The 23,961-nt window shown below is 40.9% G+C and overlaps 1 protein-coding gene across 3 annotated transcripts; it reads right to left on the bottom strand.

Moving 5' to 3' along the window:
- Nucleotides 1-1,221: 1,221 nt before the first annotated feature.
- On the bottom strand, nucleotides 1,222-18,897 carry LOC100566217 (NACHT, LRR and PYD domains-containing protein 3). Of its 3 annotated transcripts, XM_016991569.2 has the most exons (8): nucleotides 18,663-18,895; nucleotides 17,985-18,174; nucleotides 16,737-17,018; nucleotides 14,881-14,901; nucleotides 11,793-13,512; nucleotides 9,798-9,884; nucleotides 7,789-7,956; nucleotides 1,222-6,322 (listed from the first exon to the last, which is right to left on the bottom strand). In XM_016991569.2, the coding sequence occupies exons 3-8, from the start codon at nucleotides 17,002-17,004 to the stop codon at nucleotides 6,223-6,225; spliced, it is 2,364 nt and encodes a 787-aa protein (XP_016847058.1). In that variant the 5' UTR covers nucleotides 17,005-17,018; nucleotides 17,985-18,174; nucleotides 18,663-18,895; the 3' UTR covers nucleotides 1,222-6,222. The 3 variants fall into 3 exon arrangements, with proteins under 3 accessions (XP_016847058.1, XP_003217596.2, XP_016847059.1); XM_003217548.3 differs by lacking the exon at nucleotides 17,985-18,174; XM_016991570.2 differs by lacking the exons at nucleotides 7,789-7,956; nucleotides 17,985-18,174 and having other exon boundaries at nucleotides 18,663-18,897.
- Between the last annotated feature and the right edge of the window lie 5,064 nt (nucleotides 18,898-23,961).

Here is a 23,961-nt window from a genome sequence, read left to right as displayed (position 1 = left end):
TGAAGGTATGAATGAAACGTGGAGGGCGCCCGTCCGGGCACCCCCTGGCAGCTGTAGAGAGGGTGAGGGTCCTTGGAGAACTATGTCTCCCCAGCGAGAGAGCGATCCCCCCATCCCCAGTTCACAGAAAGGGGCTAGGGATCTCTTAAAACCATTCCGCGGGTCGCGGGGAGAGGAAAGTCCGGGATAAGGCAGCAGTTTGGCTTGAAAGGAGCAGTTGGTCCCGTTTGACAGTCAGCTGTTGAGGTGCCGAGAACTGGACCGATTTCGGTTCCGCTGGTGGTCCTTGAGTCAGGAGCCTTAGAAAGGATTAGGACTAAAAGAAGAGCATGCTAGGGGTAGTTTTGATAAAGATATGAGCCAATTTGTACCGCCCGCCGTATTAATCTATGGCGGAGAAACCTCCGCCAGGGTTTTTAAAGATCAGACGGGTTAGTGAGAGAGAGAGAGAGATTGCATGCAAAGGAAGGAGTCAGAATGACACAAAATAACCAGATAGAGAGTGTTACTGTTAAAATAAATGCTACTTTTATTGGGGGATTTGTTACATAGTTCAGGGAAGGGGAAAGTGAAGAAAAAAAAATCTTTTAATAATAGTCTGCTGCGGTCCCGTTCCGTTCCTTTGGTGAGTGATCTGCGGAACTCTCCGCTGCGCTTTTAAATTAATTTAAAAGCCGGGGTTTCGGTCATCAGTGGTGCCTTGCTTTCCTCTAAAGCTCATGGAAAGTTCTGTTGACTGGGGTATGGGATGGAAGGGCAAATGTTAAACCCAGTGGCTCTTGGGCAGCCCCCACTTCTTGATTTCAGTGGCTTCTCTGTGTAGTCTGACATGATAGTTTTTAGGGTGGTCCAGCATTTCAGTGTTCTCAATAATATACTGTGCCCAGGTTGGTTCATCGAGTGCTCTACTATGGGTGACTTCTCTGGTTGAGTTAGTCTGCAGTTTCTCTCTCATTCTCAAACTCTTCTGTGTTCTCTATTAAAATAAAATAGCTGTTCATCAGCCTTGAGAACTAGAAGAACAGCCCTAGGTGTAAACAGTAGAAAATTCAGGGTGGATCCTGGCATTAAAAAAAGTGTAGGAGCAGTGTGGGCATTTTGTCAGGGGTTCAAATTTCCTGTTGTATAGCAGAAGGGACTTTTCACTCCTATTAGGGAGCCAAATACCTTCTGGCAGTGAACTGGTCTCCACAGAAACAAAAACAACACACAGACACAAAGTTGTTGGTTCCAGCCGGAAGGCTTTTTTTCTGAAGTTGAAGTAATAGTACAAATACTAACACATTATGTACAAACTCAAATCTCTCTCCTGTCTCCATTCATCAACCTCCAACCCAGGGCTGTAGCCGAGGGGGGGGGGGGGAGAGCTAGGGGTTCAACGCCCCCCTCCCAAAATTTTTCAGGTTTAAAAAAAAACCTGGTTTACTCATGAATTTAAACTGGTTAACCAAATCCTCATGAGTGTCCACTGAAGTTTATCTGTCTTAAGTGTCCACTGAAGACTATCAATGGAGCCTGATTTCTAAATTATTTTGCGTTATGGAACTACTCTTCATGATTCGTTAAAAAAAGTTTCAACCCAACCCCCCCCACCCCCCACCCCACCCCCAGTGCGAATTTTTTTTCTGGCTATGGCCCTGCTCCAACCCTTGTCAAATCAGCACAGGACGTTTACAAACTTATATGCAACAGTCTTAATACTCTGCTACCACACCCCAATTACAGTGATACCTGTGGTTAATCCTGATACATTGATTCTGTTAGCACTTAAAGAAATGAGATTAGATTACCACAAGATGGTTCTTAGAGTAAGATACCACACTGGGTGGGATCAGCACTTTATCTTCTACCTCTGAGCAACCACTATTACTGAAATCACAAGATAAATAACTGATTTAATTACTTATGAATGTGTTGAAACTAAGGACAAACTGAAGAAGAGGGAAAACTAAAGTGCAGAGCTGTAAACCAGTAAAAGTTGGCTGTAGGATGAGTGATACTATGGATTCATCTAGTCCACAACTATCTGGTCTCTTTTCTGGCATCTCTTCAAGGTTTCAGACAGATATTTATCTTTTCCACCTGAGAGAGACTGACCCTGGAATCTTATAAAGCAAATAAAAGCAAGTGGCCACTTCCTGTGTATTCAAAGCCTCTAATTCATTTTCCAGGAAGACTAAACAATTGATGGTACCTCTTCCTCTCAGAAACATTGCACCTAATATGATTGCTTCAGTGGAAAACAAAGACTCACATATTTTGGTTGCAGACTCTCATGATAAAATAGCATCTCAAGCTGTTTATAAGTCCCATGAGGAAAATTTTCATAACATTCCATAAGCTCATTTCATCTCAATGTTTTATTTCCCTTTAAACATGACTTAATAGTTTCTGGGAACCAGAATCCCAAAGTGAACATATGAAATGTCACATCTGCTTCTACTTAAAAGCCATTTTCACACTTTGAAAATAGGACCATTTTATGGGGATGCTATTCTGTAAGCACTATTTATAAGGTAAGAATATTAGGGCTCAGGGGCCAACTCAAGACATTTTGCTGCCTGAGACAAAGGAGAAAATAGCACCTCCTTCCTCTCCATTCTATGTATAGAAACTGACTGGGCAATCAATTTAATCTTATTTAAATGCTGGTAGAATCTTAAATGCTGCATCACATCTGAGTTCAGCAGGCCAGTTTAGGAGGTCCAGGACAGAATGTGAGGGTCAGAAAGAAAGGCTTCTACCAGGTATGTTACCTGATGGATGCCTCACTCGGCTTCATAATAGGACTGGTCCTGTCACCCCAGTATCTTAAAGATACAGTTTTAAAACACGGCAGGCAACAACCAGATGTTTCTTGAGCTCAAGAGAGAATTCATTTTGGAAAATAAGTAAAATGATAGAAAAACAGAAAAAAAACAGGCCTGTGGGTGAAAAAATGATGAAACACCCAACTGCCCTGTTACATTTATTTTTGTAAGTAAAATAGTGCAAAGACATCATCAGAGGCATTACAAAGTCAATGTCCAGCATAATTGGTCAAAAACTCTATAGTGATTTTACATCACAACTCACGCCATTTTATCTTACATCTTCTGTGTGCCCAATTTTTTGCATTAACTCACCTCATAGCAATTTACTTACAAGGCCAAAGTTGATGCAAGTGGTGTAGGGGAGGAAAGTGGCAGTCCCTGGTTATTGGAGGCCCCTTCAACACCACTATATAAAAGCCACATTGAGCTGGATTATATGGCAGTATGAACTCAGATAATGCAGTTCAAAGCAGATATTGTGAATTATCTGCCTTGATATTCTGGGTTGTATGGCTATGTGGAAGGGCCCTGGATCATCTAGATTTGGCAGAACAACCCTGTGATATGTCCCTATAAGAGAGAAATAACTTGAAGGCATAGAATGACTCCAACAATTTGCAATGTGGTGCATCGTAGCCATTATATTATTGACAAGTTATTCTTCTAAACACTTTCACATTATGTAACTTTTTTAAAAGATGGGCATTTAAGGAACATTCTGGAAGATGCCACTAGATCTGGAGATTTATTGATCTGCAATTTTTCAATAGTGCTGAGTTTTAATCTTTCTTTACTTTCCAAAAGTATTAGTTCAGGAAAGCATAGTGCATAGTGCCTCAATGTAAAGCTCTGCAAAAAGACCTTCCTGTTTAACAAAGCTTTAATTGATTTTATTGAGTCCTGTTATTATAGTTACTTGGGAATTTTAGAGGTATTCTATTGAATCCAATTTTACCATTTTGATAGTTCTACTATTTTAAGGCTTTTCTGCTTTTATGTCTTATTTATATATGGTTGCCATTACTTTTTATTTATACGGTTGATGTTAGGAAGTTGTTTAGTGATCTTGTAAGCCGGCTTGGGTCCATTGAAGAAAAACAGGGTAATGTCCAAAATAAAATTAAAACAAACTTTGTCAATAAACAAACTTTGGGATGGGAATGGAAACTGGCAAAGTACTGCATTCAATTAAAGATCCTCAAGTCAATTCTGGTGTGAGAGAATCAGCTGTCTACAAAGACGTTGCCAAGGGGATGTCCGGATGTATTACCATCCTGCGGTAAGGTTACTCTTATGAAAGGGGAAAGCTTCACATCACAAGTATTGAACCTGACTCAGCACATAGACGATTTTGAAAGGCATCAGATTACAGGAGCTGTCTTCATAGACCTGTCAGCAGCTTATGATACTGTGCAAATCATCACCTTCTCCTGAAAAAGCATTACCATCTTACCTGCTTCATAGGAAATCTATTAAAAAACAGGAGGTTTTTGTTGAATTCCAGGGTCAGAGAAACAGATGGCAGAAACAGAAGAACGGCCTGCTTCAGGGGAGCATGTTTGCTCCACCAATGTTTGCACAAATGACCAGCCACTGCCAGAAGGGACAGAGAGTTTCATCTATACTGACGATCCTGCCATCATTGCTCAAGCAGGGAGCTATGAAATGGTTGAACAGAAGCTCTCCGAAGCTTTAGGTGCTCTTAGTGCCTATGACAGGGAAAACCAGATGATTCCTAATCCATCTAAAATGCAGACGTGTGCTTTTCACCTTAAGAACAGACAAGCATCTCAAGATCTGAGGATTACCAGGGAAGGAATCCCACAAGAGCATTGCAGCACACCAAAATACCCAGGAATTACTCTGGACCATGCTGTAACTTACAAGAAGCACTGTTTGATTATAAAACAAAAAGTGGGTGCTAGAAATAATATCATACAAAAGCTGACTGGCACAACCTGGGAATCACAACCAGACACAGTGAAGGCATCTGCCCTTGCAATTTGCTACTCTGCTGCCGAATACATAATTATCAGTGTGGAATACATCTCACCATGTTAAAACAGTGGATGTGGCTCTGCATTATCACAGGATGTCTACGCCCTATACAGCTGGAGAAATTATACTGTTCAGCCGATATTGCACCACCTGATATCCGTCGGGAAGTAGCAGCCAGTAATGAAAGGACCAAGGCATTGACATCTCCGGCCCATCCTCTGTTCGGGTATCAGCCAGTATGCCAATGCCTTAAATCAAGAAATAGCTTTCTAAGATCTACAGAGATGCTTGCAGGAACACCTCAACAAGCAAGAGTCCAAAGGTGGCAAGTAAAATCCCACAACCTCAATCAGTGGCTGATACTGACTGAGGAACTCCCTCCTGGGCATACAGAGCTAGTCTTAAGAAACGGGGCTACAACGTGGAGTCCACGACATGCGAGTGTAAAGAGCAAACCACAGATCACTTACTACAATGCAGTCTGAGCCCTGCCACAGGCACAATGGAGGATCTTCTTACAGTGATATCAGAGGCACTCGAAATGGTCAGCTTCTGGTCAAAGGAAATTTAGTATAACGCCAAATTTTAAACTATGTTTGTGATTTTTTATAGATTATAACTGTATTCTCAATTTGCTTCTGACAGGATAAATTAATTAATTAATTAAAGATATTAAATATGGGGCTTGTCTGCACTGGGAAGTTATTTCAGGGCCAGTCCAGAGATGTCTACATGCCATTGGGCAGAAACAAAAGTAACATGAGCTTAATCCGATTGGTGGAGGCCCATGTTGACAGTGGACAAGTATGTATTAGACTTCGTCATGCTAGCCACATTTTGGCTAAAGTAAAGTTCTGCTGAAATTCCAGAGCATTACTTGGTTTTCCTTAGCATAGGATACACTAATTCAACATGGTTTACCCTGCATTAAGAACTGGAAGTCCCTGGATGTTATGTAGATATCCAGTAGTGGCCATTGCAGTTTTTTTTTTAGCAGGTATAGACAAGCTTAGGGTTGCAAATTTTCATAAACTTACAGTTTTCCAAACATTTCATGGTAGTGACTCAATTTCACAACACAGAAATTGAGTTTTACTAGAAAACCAGACGTTAAAACAACCGCTTATAAGAGTTACAGACATGTACATAAACTGTAATAACGGAATGTATGAGGACATAACGTATCTTATGATAATCTTTCATTTATATATTTTTAAAAATATTTCTTATTTCATATAGGCTCAGAGGTCTCTTTTACATCTGTGTGACACATCTACACATTGCAGCCAACACACTAACATGTTGCAACACACAGTTTGTCAATCTTTCTCATTAAGTTAGTCTTTCCATATTTGTGGCCTTGAAGCTATGTTGTGGTTTTGATCCAGCGTAGACAGGAGCAAATATCTCATCACATCCACAACAAAAAACTACGTTCTAATCGAGTTAGCTTTTTTTCTAGCTGCTTCAGGCGTTTTCTGCCTTTGTCACCCAAACTATTATTGGCCAAACTAGAAGAGAAGAAAAAAAAGATCCAAATGAGCAGCAGGAACTGCAGCTATAGAATGTAAATATGAACTGCCAATTCAGCTTCAAGATGAAGTACAACCAAGGTTTTGCACAAATGGAATTGCCTAGATCCACCAAATCAGGATGAGAGTTATTCTTCTCCCCCCCCCCCCCCCCCGGGAATCCCTGAAGACCAGCTGCAGAAAATTAGGAACACATCCCGAACAATGGAGTCAAACTACAGGAAAACATTCCACCTAAACATTAGGAAGAACTCCTGAAGGCAAGAGTTGTTCAATAGGGGAATATGCTGATTCAGAGTGTGGAGGAGTATCCTTCTTTGGAGATTTAAAAAATGAAGCTGAATGGTCATTTGTCAGGAATGCTTTGGTTGTGTGTAGGAACTAGAGCTAGATTGCCCTTATGGTCTGTTCCAACTCTATCCAGCACACACTGGCAAGGAGGCCACTGGAGTCTGCATAAAGATAACAGGGAAGTCTGCCAGTCTAGCCTCTCTGGGAGGAGAGCTCCAGGGCCTGGACAGCCACTGGGAAGGCCCTCTCTTGTGTTCCCAATGGATGGATCTGCAGAAGTGGTGGAACAGAGAGAAGGGCCTCCTCAGAAGATCTCAAAACACGGACAGACTCGAAGAATATGGATCTTGTGACAACAGCTTTTGTTCTGTTGTCTTGTACAGCAACAGAACAAGTAGTTTACAGCACTCCATCTGAATTAACATATTTATTAATTGGCTTTTGGCTTTACGTAGAATGCATGGATATGTTTACATCTATCTGGATGCTTAATGGTGATGCTTCTTCTGCTTCAATCTCTCTAGGGACCTCATTACACTAGAGCATTGATCCAATTTAAATCCAGCTTCTGCCTCCTGCAGAATTCTGGGGCTTGTAGTTTAGGGAGGAGCCTTTAACTAATTAGCCAGAGAGGCCCAGGACCTCACTAAACTACAAACCCCCAAGTTCTTCAGAAAGGAGAAACCAGATTTAAAGTGGATTCATGCTGAAGTGTGATGAGGTATCCGGAAAAGAATATGTGAGGTCTGTATAAAAGTATGTTTCATTATGCTGATATTTTCTTTTAATGGGGGAATCTGGAAACTAAATTTTAGGATGGGTAGGATATACTTAACCTGAGGAAAAGCAGATGAAAGAGGGCATGATAAAGCAAATCTGCTTTCCATTGATGAAGAGGCCACAACTAAAACCAGTGGGTGAGCACTGAAAAAAAAGTTTTCCAGTTATACAGCAGTGAAACAGACTATCTTGAATGATAGTGGGCTTTCTTTGGTTGGAAATATTTGAGCAAAGGCTGGATGGCCATTTGCCAGGGAAGTTTTTTGTCACATCTTCTAGGCTGTGTTCCATTATCCTATAGGCTATTGCCATTTCTCTGATCCTAGGCAAAAAACATTAAAGGAAAACCCTTTCCTAGTCTTACTAAAACTCACCGTATAAAATTTAGGCTGGTGCAAGTCTCTATGAGGTGCTGGATGAAAGGCACAGATACTTCTGTGAAGGAGTTTTCTTGAAGACTTAGAGTTTCCAGTGTGTGGCTTGTGCTCAGAACATCACAGAGTTCTTGGATGCAAGCATCTGTGAGGAAATTCTCATCAAGACTGTCAATGGAAAAATTGAAGTACTTTTACATGCAGGCCTCCAATAATTATTGATTCTCATAGAATCATAGAATCCTAGAATAGTAGAGTTGGAAGAGACCACATGGGCCATCCAGTCCAACCCCCTGCTAAGAAGCAGGAAATCACATTCAAAGCAAGTGCTTTAGCAAGTAGAGAATCAAAAGCTCTATACAACTGGAAAAAAAACCTACTATGGCATCTACTACCACACTAATTATTCCATAATCACATTTGAAATGTAACAGGAATTCCACCAAACATTTTTTCAGTCCACTAACCATTCAGATAGATTCCCAAATTGTTACTGAGCTGTAATATCAACTTCAGTTCTATCCCCCCTGTGTGCTGAAGGGATAATTGGATGGCATAACCTTATATTAATCTCATTAAAATTGTAATACTATTTCCCATTAATTTTATAAAAACACTATCTCCAAAAAAGTAGCCATAGAAAGATACCAGTTGTGTTTTAAACCAGTATTTGGTAGACTTCTTCAACACTGGGATCTTCTTTCTGAATAATGCTATGGTCAGCATAAACTTAAAACTCTGGAACTTCTTGGGGGGGGGGGACTAAACCAAGGCTTGATTTTTGCTGATTGTCCCAATCCAGAGGCTTGCATCAACATTGATCTGGAGGTATCACATGAGCTCAAATTTCTAAAAGTTGGTAATTCCAGTTGGTTGAGTAGACTGACGCCGAAAGCTCTTTGCTTGCTCATAGATCACTTACCATAAACCCCAAAAGGCATACTGCGAAAGTCCTGCTAGGGGTCTGTCCCTGATCCGCACATAGCCAAACTGAGAATGCATTTTAATACTGTTACTTTTCTTCTCTTCTATGATTTTTAGCATTTTTGCTTAATGAAGAAATGACTGAAGCTTCAAAACTTTTCATGATGTGCACCTGGCTGGGCAATAAAACGACTCTAGTTTGAGAGATTTTGTTGTATTCTGGTAGCAATTTGCGAATAATCAAACTTTTGGGCCTCCTACTTTACTCTGCTGGGGACTCTGGATGCATTTTCCAAAGAGTCGAGCAGTTGGGTAGACTAAGCAGCTAGAAGAAATTAAACTTTATTCTAAAATTTAAAAATAATCACACATGCTCACAGAACTAGATCTCCAAGCATATGCTTAGAACAGTGAGTCTAAACCTGTGGGTCCCCAGATGTTTTGGCCTACAATTCCCAGAAATCCCAGCCAGTTTACCAGCTGTTAGGATTTCTGGGAGTTGAAGGCCAAAACATCTGGGGTTGAGAGCCACTGGTCTAGATGTATCCTATGCAAACTCTTTACTGTGCAGGTGTCAGGCCACGCAGTTGTGACATCTGACGTATTGCATAGCTGTTTTACAAGATCAAAGATAGTGGTGGTCTGCATTTTGCTCTTAACACCAGTCTCCAGCTACTTATTTCTATTAATTGGTACCTAGCAATGTTAGTTCTATCCCAGCTGCCAGCTTAGCCTTTTAGATTTGTACTCAGTGTCCCACAGGTCACTAAGAAAATGACACAGGATAATGACATCCTATAATCTGGACATCAAGTTTTCAAAGATGGCAGATGTACTTAACTTTAGTGTATCCACATCCCCATCACCTCTAATAACAGTAGGACCTGCAAATCACCTAGCAAGTTCCTAGAAATGATGCTTTTCTAGCAATCTCTAGGTCATCCAATGCAAATATATAGACTGCTGGAAGCAGAACTGAAGCAATTTAATGGCATTTACATAACTGCAGTCTGACTGGGAGTATATCGCCCATAGATATGGGATTTTTTTTACTGTATGTTGGTTTCTACTCCTGTATTACTCACTCTAAAGTAGTCATATTACAGCCTGTTTCCTTCAGAATGGCACACAGAACTTTCACTCCTGAGTTTCCAAGTCTGTTGCTTCCAAATCTGCACAAGGGAAGGAAAATCAAAAACTAAGTCCAGATTTAGAAAAAACATACAAGAAGATGCAATTTTCATTGTTGGTATCATGACACACAGTGAAAAAAACCTAATGGCTCATATATTGTCCTTAATATTAGAAAGTGTGTTTCTCGTCAATAGGAATGGTGAAGTGCTTCAAAACAAGAGACAATAGGTTGTTAAAAGCTTAGGTATAAGAAAGTGGCTGTATGGAGGCAAAATGAATAGAAATAAGTCTAAACTCTGGGTTATTGTATGTTTCCCGGGCTGTATGGCCATGTTCCAGAAGTATCCTCTCCTGACGTTTCGCCCACATCTATGGCAGGCATCCCCAAAGGTTGTGAGATCTGTCAAACTGTCATTAGCCTTTACATGCTTATGGATCTACTGTGCATATCAGATACTTCAACAAACTTTATAATGATTTAATTACTTTGGTTTCATCACCGTACATTGATGTGCAGTGATTACAGCACATGGGAAGTTCTGCATATTGTGAAAACCTCAATTGCCTAAGCAATTAAATTTTTTACATTGGAGCCAATAGATTTTAAATTCTGGAGATCAAAACAAACAGTAATGGGTAGACTGGTAAATTTCAATCTAATCTGTTCATCAGGTGAGGATTACAACTTTTATATTCTTATCTGTAAGAATATAAAAGTTAGACATTGAGCATATTTTAATTAGTGAATCTAACCTTATATGTGTGCATTTTTTCCAAGTAGACCATATCACAATGTTGATCAAACTAAATTATCAGGCACCTTATTGGCCATTTCCAACAAAAAGCCATGTAGACTGGGAGATTGCAGGAGCTACACAAGTTTGGTTCCCTGGGTCATACGAGGGTTAAATGACAAGTAATGGCTCCACCTTTGTAACTCCTCAACAGATGGCAGTACTGGTATGCGGCAGGTACTGGCTTGTTCAGTAGACTCTCCTCTACAATTCAATTTGGCGGGAAGCCTTAGCATTGAACGGTTGTATTGTTAAAGTGCGAAGTATGGAACCCTGAGTAGACGGTCGGTCAATGTGACTTAAGCAACGTGCAGTCATTGAATTCTTGACAGCAAGTGTCACCCCAAAGGAGAAAGGCTTCACCTTCATTCTCATAATGTGAGAGGAGTTCCTGGCAAATTTCAAGTCTGTGCACTTTCATTTCAGGCATCAGCATCCTGGGTACCCATCGTGCACAGATCTTCCGATAGCCAAACAAAGCAATAATGTGATCCACACGTTCTTGTGAAATGCTGATTATGCTTGAAATTTCTCTCTGAGTGATACGACGATCGTCCTGAATCAATCTATCAACGTTTTGCTTGTGAAACTTGGTGGTTGCTGTCACAGGACATCCAACTCTTTGTTTGTCATGCAAGTCAGATGTTCCCACCTCAACATCTTTAAACTTACTTGCCCAACAATGCACAGTACTCACATCAACACAATCACCATAAACAGCTTGCATTCTCTGATGAATCTCCTTTGGGGTGACACCTTCTGCTGTCAAGAATTTAATGACTGCACGTTGCTTGTCGCATTGACCAACCGTTTGCGCAGGGTTCCATACTTCACACTTTAACAACACAACCATTCAATGCTAAGGCTTCCCACCAAATGGAACTGTAGATGGGAGTCTACTGAACAAGCCAGTACCAGTCGCATAGCAGTACTGCCATCTATTGAGGAGTTACGAAAGTGGAGGCATTACTTTTCATTCAACCCTCATACATCTCCCAGGTTCAGGAGGAGCTTCGTTTTAAGTGACGATTCTCTCCATGCAACATTATGAATAATACAGGCACTAGAGTACAACTCACAGGCTCATTACCTGAATCCTGAAATGCCCAAGCATGTGTTATTCATAGAACACAGAAGGATGGAGTCACTTACTCTAATGTGGTGCAGTTCTTTATTCCTGAGGCCAAAGCCCTCATGTGATGAGATGTCAACCTGCAAAAGGTTAAGTCAATGGAGTGGTCCCTAATTTCACTGTGCTGCAAGCAGAAAGCCAGAACCCTGCAATCCAACACAGAGAGTATCTTGAAAGAAAGGTTAATCATCTGGAAATGATTCATCACGCGCCTTGCAAATTCAGTTTCCTGGATCTCAAACAGACAGTGGAAAAACTTCAGCAGTCGATGGCCTTTTCGTGGAGGATCTTCAGCAGCCACTTCTTCCGCTCTATGCAGTAAGAGAGGCTTTACAAGGTCCGATGATGTCTTGCACTCCAGCATTTGCTCCAGGAAGGTGCACACCTTTTCGCTGCTTAAGCCAAAGATAAAGTGCACAGTGAATGTTAAATGCTCATTGCCTGGCTTCTCACACTCAACAAGAAGTCTCTTCAGGTCCAGCTTATTGTTGTCTAGCTCTTCTGTTGATTCCTTTTGTAGAATATACCACATCGCTGCAAAAAATTCCTGAAAGCAAAGGTGCAGGAAACTGTAGAGGGTGTGTCGGCCAATCCCTTTGTGGAATGTTCTTCTATCTAGAAATAGGTCTTTCAGAGAAGAAGCATCCAGATCATGTTTCTTGATATCTTGCTCCTCAAAAAGGATTTTCTGTTCCAGGATGCCATCTCTTGCTAGGGAGCAGAGTTTTCTGAACTCCTTCAGAGAAGGGATCATCCGTGTCTTGGGATCATGCTTTAGGAGACCATGAGAAAACTGCATAAAGACCTTTGTCGTGGTGTCCAAGGTGTCTGCAATCTCATCTTCAGTTTCCAGTTCAACTTTAATGACAGAACATATGACCCAGCACACCATTGGGATGAAGCAGATGGTGGATACTGCAATGGTATTTTCAATGAATCTCAAGGCTATGTTTGCTTTCCGCTCATCTTCAAAAAACTTTAAAAAGTATTTGCGGCGACCCTTTTCTGAGAATCCTAGGATCTCAGCAAACCTGGGAAACTTCAAGCACTCCTGCAGTCTCTCTGCAGCACCAGGCCTTGTGGTGATCAATAGGTAGGATTTTGGCAGGAGGGTCTTCCTCAGCAAGCTGCTCAGAACAACTTCCACAGACACCTTTGAATAAGGATCGTCACAGCAATTATCTCCTCCAGGATCCTGAAAAGAACGAAGCTCATCAAAGCCATCAATAATAAAGAGTAGCTTTTCTGGCTGAGCTAAGATTTTTTTCACTGGGGCATACATGTCCTGGCACTGCTCTATAAGAAGGTCAGCCAGGCTGTGAGGCTCTTCCCTGAACCTCAGTTCTCTACAATGGAAGCAGAACACATAGTCAAAAACATCTGGATAGAGCTCCCCGGAAGACCAGTCCAGCATGATCTTCTGCACTGTCATTGTTTTACCAATCCCTGCAGGTCCTTGCAATACAACAGTTCTTGGGGTTCTTCTGGAATTATCTGGTTCAAAGAGGCTTTCAATGTCAGTTGGTGAATACTCAGACCTGTTGCTTTCCAATAACTCCATGTGCAATCTGCCAGTGGCAGACAGTTCATGTTCCCTATGCTTTTGAGGCCGATGCTTCCGGATGATAAGCAGTTCTATGTAGCGATCCTTCAAAGGGGTGCTCTCACCAAACAGACTGTTCTGGTCTTCTGTCAGTTGATATTCTTCCATGACAGTCTCAGCATATTTCTTTTTATAACCTAGTACAGTGTCATACAACAAAAAGAAGGCTCCGTCACCCAAGATGGCTGCTTGCTATGTTTTCATGCTCTTTTTAATTCATTTATTTTTATGTTTTACTCAAGGTTTAAATTTTTGTCTGTATTTATTATTACCCTTAAGTGCCTTTTTCAATAACATGGTATGGTATGCATTAAATAAAATAAAAATAATTCTCTATCTCTCCCAGGAACTCTCCTTTTAACTGCTTTAACCTAAAAACTGTTCTCTTCCTCAAGATCATCAAGGAAATTGCCAGGTTTTACATTGCAATTGTCTGATGGAGACACTATGTTTGCCTGAACTCATTCTGAACTGCCCAGAGATATGAGAAAAGCCTTAAACTTAACTTGTTTCTACAATCTGCTGGTCCGCTTGGATATAGTCTCCTCTAACAGCAAAGCCCAGTACCTTCAATTTTAAGCTGGCATGATGCACTAGTACAGGGGTCTCCAAACCTTTTAAACAGGGGGCCAGTTCATGGTCCCTCAGACCGTTGGAGGGCCGGACTATCGTTTTTTTAAAAAACTATGAACAAATTCCCATGCACACTGCACATATAGTATTTTGAAGTAAAAAAACAAAATGGGAACAAATACAGCCTCAATGATAATAATAATCATAATTATAATAAAAATAATAAAGAGGGTTGGAAGAGACCCCTTGGGCCATTTAGTCCAACCCCATTCTACCTTTGTGCACTAAAAGCACAAGCAAAGCACCCCTAATAGATGGCCACCCAGCCTCAATGTTGTTAATAACAACAACAACAACAACAACAACAACAACAACATATCACACAGTCCGAAATGCTTGGGAAGTGTTCAACTTGTGATTTTGTGATACAAAATCCAGCATATATATCTCGTTTGCTGTGTTATACTGTATCCTTCTGTCAATAATAATAATAATAATAATAATAATAATAATAATAAAGAGGGTTGGAAGAGATCTCTTGGGCCATTTAGTCCAACCCCCTCCTGCCTTTTTGCACCAAAAGCACTAGCAAAGCCCTAACTCTACAAAATTCCCAGAGATGAGATTTTTTTTGGACATGGATAAATGAAATTGTGGATACCTGTGCAGAAACAGGGTTCCAGCACATCCACTTTAGAGTTTTGGGTGAACTGCGGGAGCAGATTTAGGAGATGAACGCAGAGGAGATAAACGAAGAGAAACTCCCATTGTGTGAACAAAGGACTGTTTGGACATTATGGCATATATCCAAGTTTCCCATGTTATGGACTCTACACTCAACTCTCTCTTCTGCTTCCCACCAACTGTGGCAAAGGATTCACATCTTCACTGGAAAACTAATTGTAATGACTTATGAAGCTGTATTCACTTACCTTCCAGTCGCTTCCCAATCGCTGAAAAAGATGCAAAACAATCAGTTAGGCTATTGCAAATGGTAGATTCGGAACTATAAAATCCCTACTGCCATTTGTAGGGATACCAGAATGCTTGTTTATAAAGCTGTTGTCCTTCCAATTCTATTGTATGCCCGTGAAACATGGACTGTATACAAACAGCACTCTCAACTTCTGGAAAGATTCTATCAGTCTTGCCTCAACCCCCCCCCCCCCCCCCCCCGCAATTCTCTTGGGCAGACATCAGCATTCTGGAAGAGGCAAATATCACCAGCACTAAAGGGATGATTCTCCGCCATCAGTTTCTCATGACCAACTGTGTTGTCCTATTGCTTGATCACCTTCTCCCAAAGCAATTACTTTACTCTCAGCTCAAGAAAGAGAAAATGGAATGTCGGTGGACAGAAAAAGAGATTTAAAGATGGGCTTAATCTTAAAAATGTGGCATAAACACCAAGAACTAGGAAGCCTTGGCCTTCAAGCACTGCAACTGGAGGTCAGCTGTTACCAACAGTGATGTGGATTTTGAGGAGGCAAAAAGAGAGGGCAAAAGGGAGAAGTGTACCAAGAGGGAGGTGTGTCAAGCAAACCCTTGTTGTGACTACATTCTGTCTGGAAATCTACGTCCTCACTGCAAAATACCATGCAAATCCAGAATAGGCCTTCACAGTCACTAAGAGGCCCTCTGCTAAGACTCTACCATGGAAGACAATGGCACAAGTGATTGCCTATGGTGATATGAGTGCCCTAGAACAAAACAGATGATACAATTCATACCCTTTACTGCAGTGATGGGAATTGCCCAGCTTTTCAGATATTTAGTTACAAATCTCAGCATTCCTCACTATCATCTATAAGGACGGAAGGATGGGTTGTGGGAATGGCATCCAGAAACATCTGGAAGGCTTCATAGTTCCCATCTCTGCTCTATAATGAAACTCAATTTTGGGGGGAAAGCCAAGACGAATATGACTTCGAATCATGTTCTATTCCAGTGTCATCTAGGCTATCAGACTGGTAGGATTAAATGCATAAAGTTTATTGAAGCTCCCAGGCTTGATTAGAAACCTACTTGATTAGTCCTACTGAAGGGCAAAAAAAGGAAAGAAAATGCTTGCTGCAAAATAGTATTGCACTGGGATAAGTACAATAGAGTTCAAAATTCTGATAAGGTTTTTTATTTTAGGTTTTGATGAGAAGGGAACTGATAGCAGCATAGGGCACTAAGTTGACACTTATAGGTACATTCAGTCAGTTATAAATTTGGCACAACTGAATGTTCTGGGTATTGTGAGTACACAGTATCATTGCGGTGGTAGAAAGAGTAGAGTTGGAGTTGGGAAAGGGTATGTCATTATAAAGCAATACAGGACCAAGCAGTGTTGGTGGGTAACTATCTCTTAGAAGTTATTACTAGCAAGACTACAAAAAAAAACTTAACTATTGTGTATACCTGTATATAAGTTGACCTAATGCATAAATTGAATACAGGTTCTAGGATGGATTTGATATGACCCTTGGAAAAGTTGAGGGCAAAACTCTGAAGGCTTCCCACTCAGACACTGCAAAAAGGCAGCTTGAGCGAGCTGTGAGAATGGTGCTTCTTTTAGGTTTTCCCAGGACAGACTAAACTCTTGCCTTTTGCCTCTCTACTCATGAGAAGAGGACGGTTCCTTTATTGATAAGTTAAGATATAGTACCGGTACTTATATTGATCTGTGAAAAAGTCAACCCAGGTTTTGGGGCTCAATTTTTAAATTAAATGTCAGACTTATGCATGAGTATGTACAGTAGTTGATATATTAAGCTTACATTTTAAAAAATCAAATTCATACCCTTGCTGAGCTTGGAAGCATTATACTTGAGACCCATGTCTTCAAAAACAGACACCATCAGGACAGCAGCCTTATCCTCATAAAACTCAACCAGAAGTCCAACCAAATTCTCCCGATCTGCTCTTTCCAGTCGTCCGAGGGGAATGTTCTTATCTCCAGGAGCCGTTGTGGTATGCAGCTTGAATTTAAATCTTTTTAATTCTTCTTCACCAAGGTCTTCTAAGGCATCTAGAAGCATGTCCTGAAGCATCCCTGTTCCTGTCTCCATTGCTGGGTCACAGGCTGCAAAAAGAGAAGGATTCTTAGTGCCAAAAGAAACAATACAGACATCAGCATCAAGAAGATACCGTTCAGCATCATCAGGATTGCAGAAGAAATGTTTGACACATCTCTTGCACTGAGGGCAATCTGATACAAAGATGCCTTTATCATTAGGTTGAAAGAAATCTAAAGCAAAAGAATGAGGGTGTCATAAAAGGGCTGAACATTTTTACTTACTAAATGGATAGCTACTGTAATGCATGCAGGGGCAAAGCTTGAAAATAGTACACTGTGGTCAAGAATAGCTAAGAGCTGAGTTAGGTACACATATATGTGCACTTTGTCTTTGTTTGCCTAATTCTGAAGTTCTACAAACTATTGAAGCTAAGAATAAACTTTATTTCGAACCGTGCAGTGAGTGAAACTGAAAGAAGTGCTGTGTTTTGGTAAATCTTTGACCAAAGTAATTGTTTGCTGTGTTTGCCTTCCTGCTCATTCCAGCTCCAGGAGGCAATGTGATGGAGCTGATATTTCAGTTTCATATTTCGTTATACCCAACAATGTTACATGATCAGACTGCAAAAACAAGGAACGCCTAGGAGCAACAGCTGAACAAGGTACATTCTGTGGAAGCATGAAGTCATGATACAGCATGGGAAGCTGGGAAAGTTATTGAACATATCCATTTCAAATGCCATTCTTGTCCTTTAGCTTTAAACTTGAGAGCATTTTATTTTTCCAACCTTTTAATATATTACTATATTACTTTTTAGTTGTTCGTGCTCCCAATGCTGTTGTATTCATTTTATATGGTTAAAAACAGATTTATTAATAAGAATTGCAACAAATTACTGTTAAGAATATCTGTTCCTCCTTTTGGTAAGCTATTGTTATTGTGCCTTCAAGTTGTTTATAGGAGTCATGGTGGTGAAAAGGCTTAAACCCTTGTGCTTGCTGAACTGCTGACCGGAAGGTTGGGTTGCTGACCTGAAGGTTGATGGTTTGAATCCACAAGATGGGGTGAGCTCCCATCTGTCAGCTTTAGCTTGTGGGGACATGAGAGAAGCCTTCCAGCAGGACAGTAGGTAACATATCCAGGCGTTCCCTAGGCGACGTCTCTGTAGACAGTCAATTCCCTCACACCCAAAGCGGCTTGCAGTATGTTCTCAAGTAGCTTCTGACATGAGAAAAAAGTTATTTATGACTTGTTTTATGGTGATCCTAAGGGCCCTTCCAGACAGTCGTTATATCCCAGGGTCCAATCTGCTTTAGACTGGATTATATAAATCCCCACTGCCAGATAATCTGGGATATACAGGAAACCTGGGATCAGATCTAAGGATAGCGAGCCTGTTTGGAAAGGGCCCTAAGACAAAATTTAATTAGAGGTTATTTGCCATTGGCACAATGCTAGGGAATCCTGGGATTGGTGGTTTGGTGAGGCACCAGCCCTCTCTGGAAGAAAAGGATAAGGACCTTGTAAAACTACAACTTCCAGGATTCCATAACATTGAGGCTTCAGGAGGCATGCTTGTTCCCTCTCTCCCTCCGAAAAAAAAACCCTCTGCGGGGGTCACGGGTGCTAAGCCATCGCCTCGCATTGCTACTTGGGGGTTGGGGGGAGTCCTGGGGATCCCAGAGAAAATGGGAGGAATAAGGAGTTACCTCACGGAGCGCCGCCAAGGAGAAAGACGAGGCCTGCCTGAGGCGAATGGGAAAGCGAAAGTAGACCCACTGGGCTAGAAGGAGGGGCTGGGAGAAGAGGATGCTCTATGGACGGGCCTAGTGAAGGCGCCTCAAGGCCTTGGGTGCAAGTGCATCAGGCCTGGGCAAACTTCGGCCCTCCCTCTCTCCAGGGGTTTTGGACTTCAACTCCCGCCATTCCTAATTGCCCCAGGCCCTTTCCTTTTCCCCCTCAGCCGCTTAAGCGGCTGAGGGGGAAAAGGAAAGGGCCTGAGGCAATTAGGAATGGCGGGAGTTGAAGTCCAAAACCCCTGGAAGGAGGGCCCAACTTTGCCCAGGCCTGAGCTACACTGTATTATTGCAGTTTTGCACCTATGTAATTGCCATGGCTCAATGCTGTGGAGTCATGGGAGTTGTAATTCACAAGACCTTTAGCCTTCTCTGCCAAAGAGTGCTGGTACCCCGCTAAACCACAACTCCCAGGACTCCATAGCATTGAGTCATGGCAGTTAAAGTGGTGTCAAGCTGCCTTCAATCTAGTGTCCCCGGTGTCCTTTAACTTGGTACAGGTTTATACGTTTTGTTTCATTGTTGAACCTTATGGATTTGTATTACAGTAGAGTCTCACTTATCCAACACTCGCTTATCCAACGTTCTGGATTATCCAACGCATTTTTGTAGTCAACGTTTTCAATATATTGTGATATTTTGGTGCTAAATTCATAAATACAGTAATTACTACATAGCATTACTGCGTATGGAACTACTTTTCTGCCAAATTTGTTGTCTAACATGATGTTTTGGTGCTTCATTTGTAAAATCATAACCTAATTTGATGTTTAATAGGCTTTTCCTTAATGCCTCCTTATTATCCAACATATTCGCTTATCCAACATTCTGCTGGCCCGTTTATGTTGGATAAGTGAGACTCTACTGTTTGGACTTGTTTATTTTTATCCCTTGAGTTACTTACCTACTTAGGCAATCCCTTGTTGTCCGAGTATATTGTCTTCCAGGTGTAGTGTTCGTAGGTGACTCTAGAGCCCTAGTCTTGACCCACATGATTTTCCGCAACAAGGACATCAGTTTCCAGGTAGAAGATGGTCCCGGTCAGGGTTGGCATGTTCCTCTTGGCATGTTTCTCCCTTTTACCCTCCATTCGTGCCTCTTCAAATCCCACAGCACTGCTGGTCACAGCTGACCCCCAGTTAAAGCACTCAAGGTCCAGGGCTTCCCAGTTCTTGGTGTATAGTGTTCCCTTACTACTTCACAGTTCACTTTTCGCAGATTGGTGGTTTTTCAATAAACTCTAAAAGACTATTATAAATCATAAAAAATTGCAATTTACAGCCTAAGGAAGGGAGGAAGGAGAAGCCAAAGGGAGAGAAAAGGAGCTCAAGTGGCAACGGGAGGAGGAGGAGGCGATTTATCAACACACGATTGGTTGATAAAGACTTAAAATAGTGTATAACTACTAAAATAATGTATAAATATTAAAATATAGTGTCCCTACTTCGCGGATTTTCACTTATTGCAAGTGGTCCAGGAACCTAATCCAGTGAGGGAACACTGTATGCCAGTTTTTAAAGTTGGCTTTAAGCCCATCTTTAAATCTCTTTTCCTATCCACCAACATTCTATTTTCCGTTCTTGAGTTGAGAGCAGAGTAACTGCTTTGGGAGATAATGATCAGGCATTTGGACGTGGCCAGTCCAGCGGAGTTGATGGCATAGGAGTATAGCTTCAATACTGATATTTGCTTCTTCTTCCAACATGCTAACATTTTTTCTGCCTGTCTTCCCAAGTGATTTGCAGGATTTTTTTGGACACAACACCGGTGGAATCATTCCAGTAGCTGAGTGTGATGTCTGTAGACAGCCCACGTTTTGCAGGCGTATAACGGTTGGGAGGACAATAGCTTTATAAATAAGCACCTTGGTATGTATGCCTACAGATGTCCTCACCCTCAAATGCTTCATTTGGAAAAATGCTGCACTCACAGAGCTCAGGCAATGTTATATTTCAGTGTCAGTGTCTCTTGAGTAGGCAAGTAAGGAGTAAGTTTTTATTATATGCATTGACATAAATGAGCAGTGATTTAAAAAAAAATAGTTATATTAAGTACAACCACAGGGCCAAATGGAAGCTTCTCTTTCTCCAAACATTAATGTTCCAGATGGGAATTGGTTTAGCATCCACAGCATGAACAGGATATCTTTACCCAACACGAACTCAGTGTAAATGTGGGGATGAAGTCTTGTCCGTGTATTACTTACTATTCATGTGTGTGAAATTATGCAAGATTTGTCTGTAGAATAATAAAGACTGGTCTCCCATAACTTATGAGAGGGCCGTGTTATTTTCCAGAATTGGTTATAATAGGCTGGTAATATGTTTGAGTGGTCTCAGCTAGGGATATACAACTCTAGGTATCCCGTCTCAACATTCCTAGATATACAGTAAGGGATTTACAGATCATCATTCTCGAACAAGGAAATTACAAAAGAAGACTAGAAACAGCCAAATTGAATTGTATAAACTCCAGTCCTTGTAACATTTATGTTAAATGTGTTGTCAAAGGTTTTCATGGCCAGAATCACTGGGTTGTTGCGCATTTTCTAGACTGTATGGCAATTTTCTGGAACATGGCCATACAGCCCAGAAAATGCACGACCCATTTATGTTAAATGTTTAACATTATTTAGCATGTTCAATTGCTCAATCCTATAAAATTAACTCTGAAATAAACCCCACTTTGAAGTAAAAGTGTATTGAGGTGCTTTGGTTAACATATATTCTGCTCCTTTGCAAAAGTTATTCTACTTCAATTCCTTATTTTGCCGAATTCTTAACATTTTAACAGAGCGTGGGGTGGCAGAGAATAGAAGTCAGGACAGAGAAACAACATGTGTGATCCATACCCCATTAAAATACAGTCACACACATTTTGCTTGCTTAAAACATAAAATTGGGATCCACTTTTCTGCCAGAATTTACAATATGGTATACAGATGGGTGAGGGAAAATCTTGACACCCTTGGCCAGGTTTCATAGCGTATCTATCAAATCACTGCATGTCATTTTCCACACATCCTTCCAATATCCTTTAACTCTTTCTTGATATGCATCGTAACCCACTCTCATCCAGCTCTGGTGAAGTTCTTCCTCTATAATCAGGCTTTGGATTGAATAGGAATGCCATTCCATCCACACATCTACTGTGAAGCTACTGGTGTCATATTAAGTGTAGTCCAAGATGCAGGTGGGCAGTGTTCTCTCTCGCCGTTATGTCTATTAGGCTGCCCACAACTTGCCTTGCCCTATCCTAAGATCCTTGCAATTATATTTTACCAATGACCAGCAATTCAAAAAAACACTGTATAGAAACTTTAACTTGGCAGATACTTCCTGATTTCAATATTGAACCTCATGGATTTCATTACTTGTGGGTAGCTTCTTTTTCTTTTGTTTTGAAAAATTTTATTTTTTATTTTTAGGGAGGCAAGTTGGAGACATCGTTTATTGTGTACATTCGCATAAATGTGATGGAATGATTTTCAAAAATACGAAGTATAACTGCTAAGCTCACTGAAAGCTTTTCTTTCTGTTACCACTCATGCTCCCAGATGGGAATAAGTTTAGCATCCATGATATGAATTAGATAGGTTTACTTAACATGAATCCTATATATTTCCATGAATCTCTTACCTTTTACGGAAATACAGTAGTCTCACTTATCCAACACTCGCTTATCCAACGTTCTGGATTATCCAACGCATTTTTGTAGTTGATTTTTTCAATACATCGTGATATTTTGGTGCTAAATTCGTAAATACAGTAATTACTACGTAGCATTACTGCAATTAATAGCTCCAAAGCAGTTGTCCTTCCTTCCCCAGAGCAATGGAGGTGGAATGAAATGCATGGCCTTGTGTACCTCCAATAGGCAGCCCCATGGGGTCTTAACCCCACAACAGAAAACGCCACAGTACATTTTATATTCCCATCAAATGGAAGAAATAACGTAAGAACACTGTCTCTTATCACATATGGACTTCCCCTCCTTACTATATATGTTAACAATAAAAAGTAAACACTGTATTTTCTTGTATTAGCCTTGTTAGAAGTGCAAGTAAACCATCAGCATATTCATTTGCATGCCTACTCAAAGGTAAGGTCTACTGCTGTTCACTGAAGTTTATTGCTGTTGAGGCATCACAGGAATGTAGTCTTCTGATATATTTTCCCATATTGTTTTATTTGTGGTTGATGAGCTTCATTGTTACAAAACTGACCTTATTTCAAAACGTGTTTGTCACCTGCAGAAGCTGTAAGCTTAGCTGAATGAGACAGGATCACAGCTAAAGCAAGCTTTCAAAAGCTTTTAGTTATTCAAAACCAAAAGAAGGTTGAGCACAGCTACCAAATTTACTTTGGCAGCCCATCAGCCCCTCCTCCAAGGTTCCTGCATCAAAAAAGCAACAGTATTTTTCATATTTTGAGTGTTTTTATTTTTAATATTTCCATATCTCATGCAGTCCACTATCACTGCCAGAGGTGGAAATTCAGCTTCTGAAGTGCTGGAAGTTACTCACCACTGCTAGAACAAGCGGACTCCACATAAATCCCTCACGGTTGGTTATGCTGGTAGGCTAAGAGGAGTTGCAGCTGAGCAGTATCTGTAAGGATGCACTGCTCCAGCCCTCTTGCTGATACCAGCAAAATTTACTTAATTATTCATAATTTACAAGTCAATGAGCTAAGTGATGATGGTTGGAATGCCCTTTTTCACCACTACCAGATTGAGAAATTGTGTGCTTGAAAGAATCATTATGTAGTGGGATTAATCATATAAGGCCTGACCTGGAATAGAGAAAATCCTCATCCTTGCAAACTGGTAATGCTATGGAAATATATTAATTCATCATATAAAAATAAAATATAAGAATCCTCATATCAAAACCATATATCTCCTTTATCTCATCAGCAGCAGGTGGCAAAACAGCTACTCTATAAACTTCACAAAACATATAGGAACTCTGAAAGAAAGAGCAACAGACAAGCATGTGAACCATTATGGCAGTGGTTCTCAACCCGTGGGTCCCCAGGTGTTCTGGCCTACAACTCCCATAAATCCCAGCCAGTTTACCAGCTGTTAGGATTTCTGAGAGTTGAAGGCCAAAACATTTGGGGTTGGGGATCACTGCATTAGAGAATGATGGCATCTGCCAAGCCTCTCTTTGGTGCTCACATCATCTACAGCAAGGCTCCAAACTACTACA

This window comes from Anolis carolinensis, chromosome 2 (genome assembly GCF_035594765.1).
Source record: "Anolis carolinensis isolate JA03-04 chromosome 2, rAnoCar3.1.pri, whole genome shotgun sequence".
NCBI lineage: Eukaryota > Metazoa > Chordata > Lepidosauria > Squamata > Dactyloidae > Anolis > Anolis carolinensis.
This window is presented reverse-complemented; position numbering and strand designations above follow the sequence as displayed.

Excerpts from the sequence above, each read along its gene's own strand:
- LOC100566217 (XM_016991569.2), bottom strand. The coding sequence starts at position 17,004 with ATGGAGACAGGAACAGGGATGCTTCAGGACATGCTTCTAGATGCCTTA. Across the intron at positions 14,902-16,736 it reads TGCTTCCAAGCTCAGCAAGG|CGATTGGGAAGCGACTGGAA; the intron begins GTATGAATTTGA and ends CATCTTTTTCAG. Across the intron at positions 13,513-14,880 it reads GATTGGGAAGCGACTGGAAG|GTTATAAAAAGAAATATGCT; the intron begins GTAAGTGAATAC and ends ACACTGTACTAG.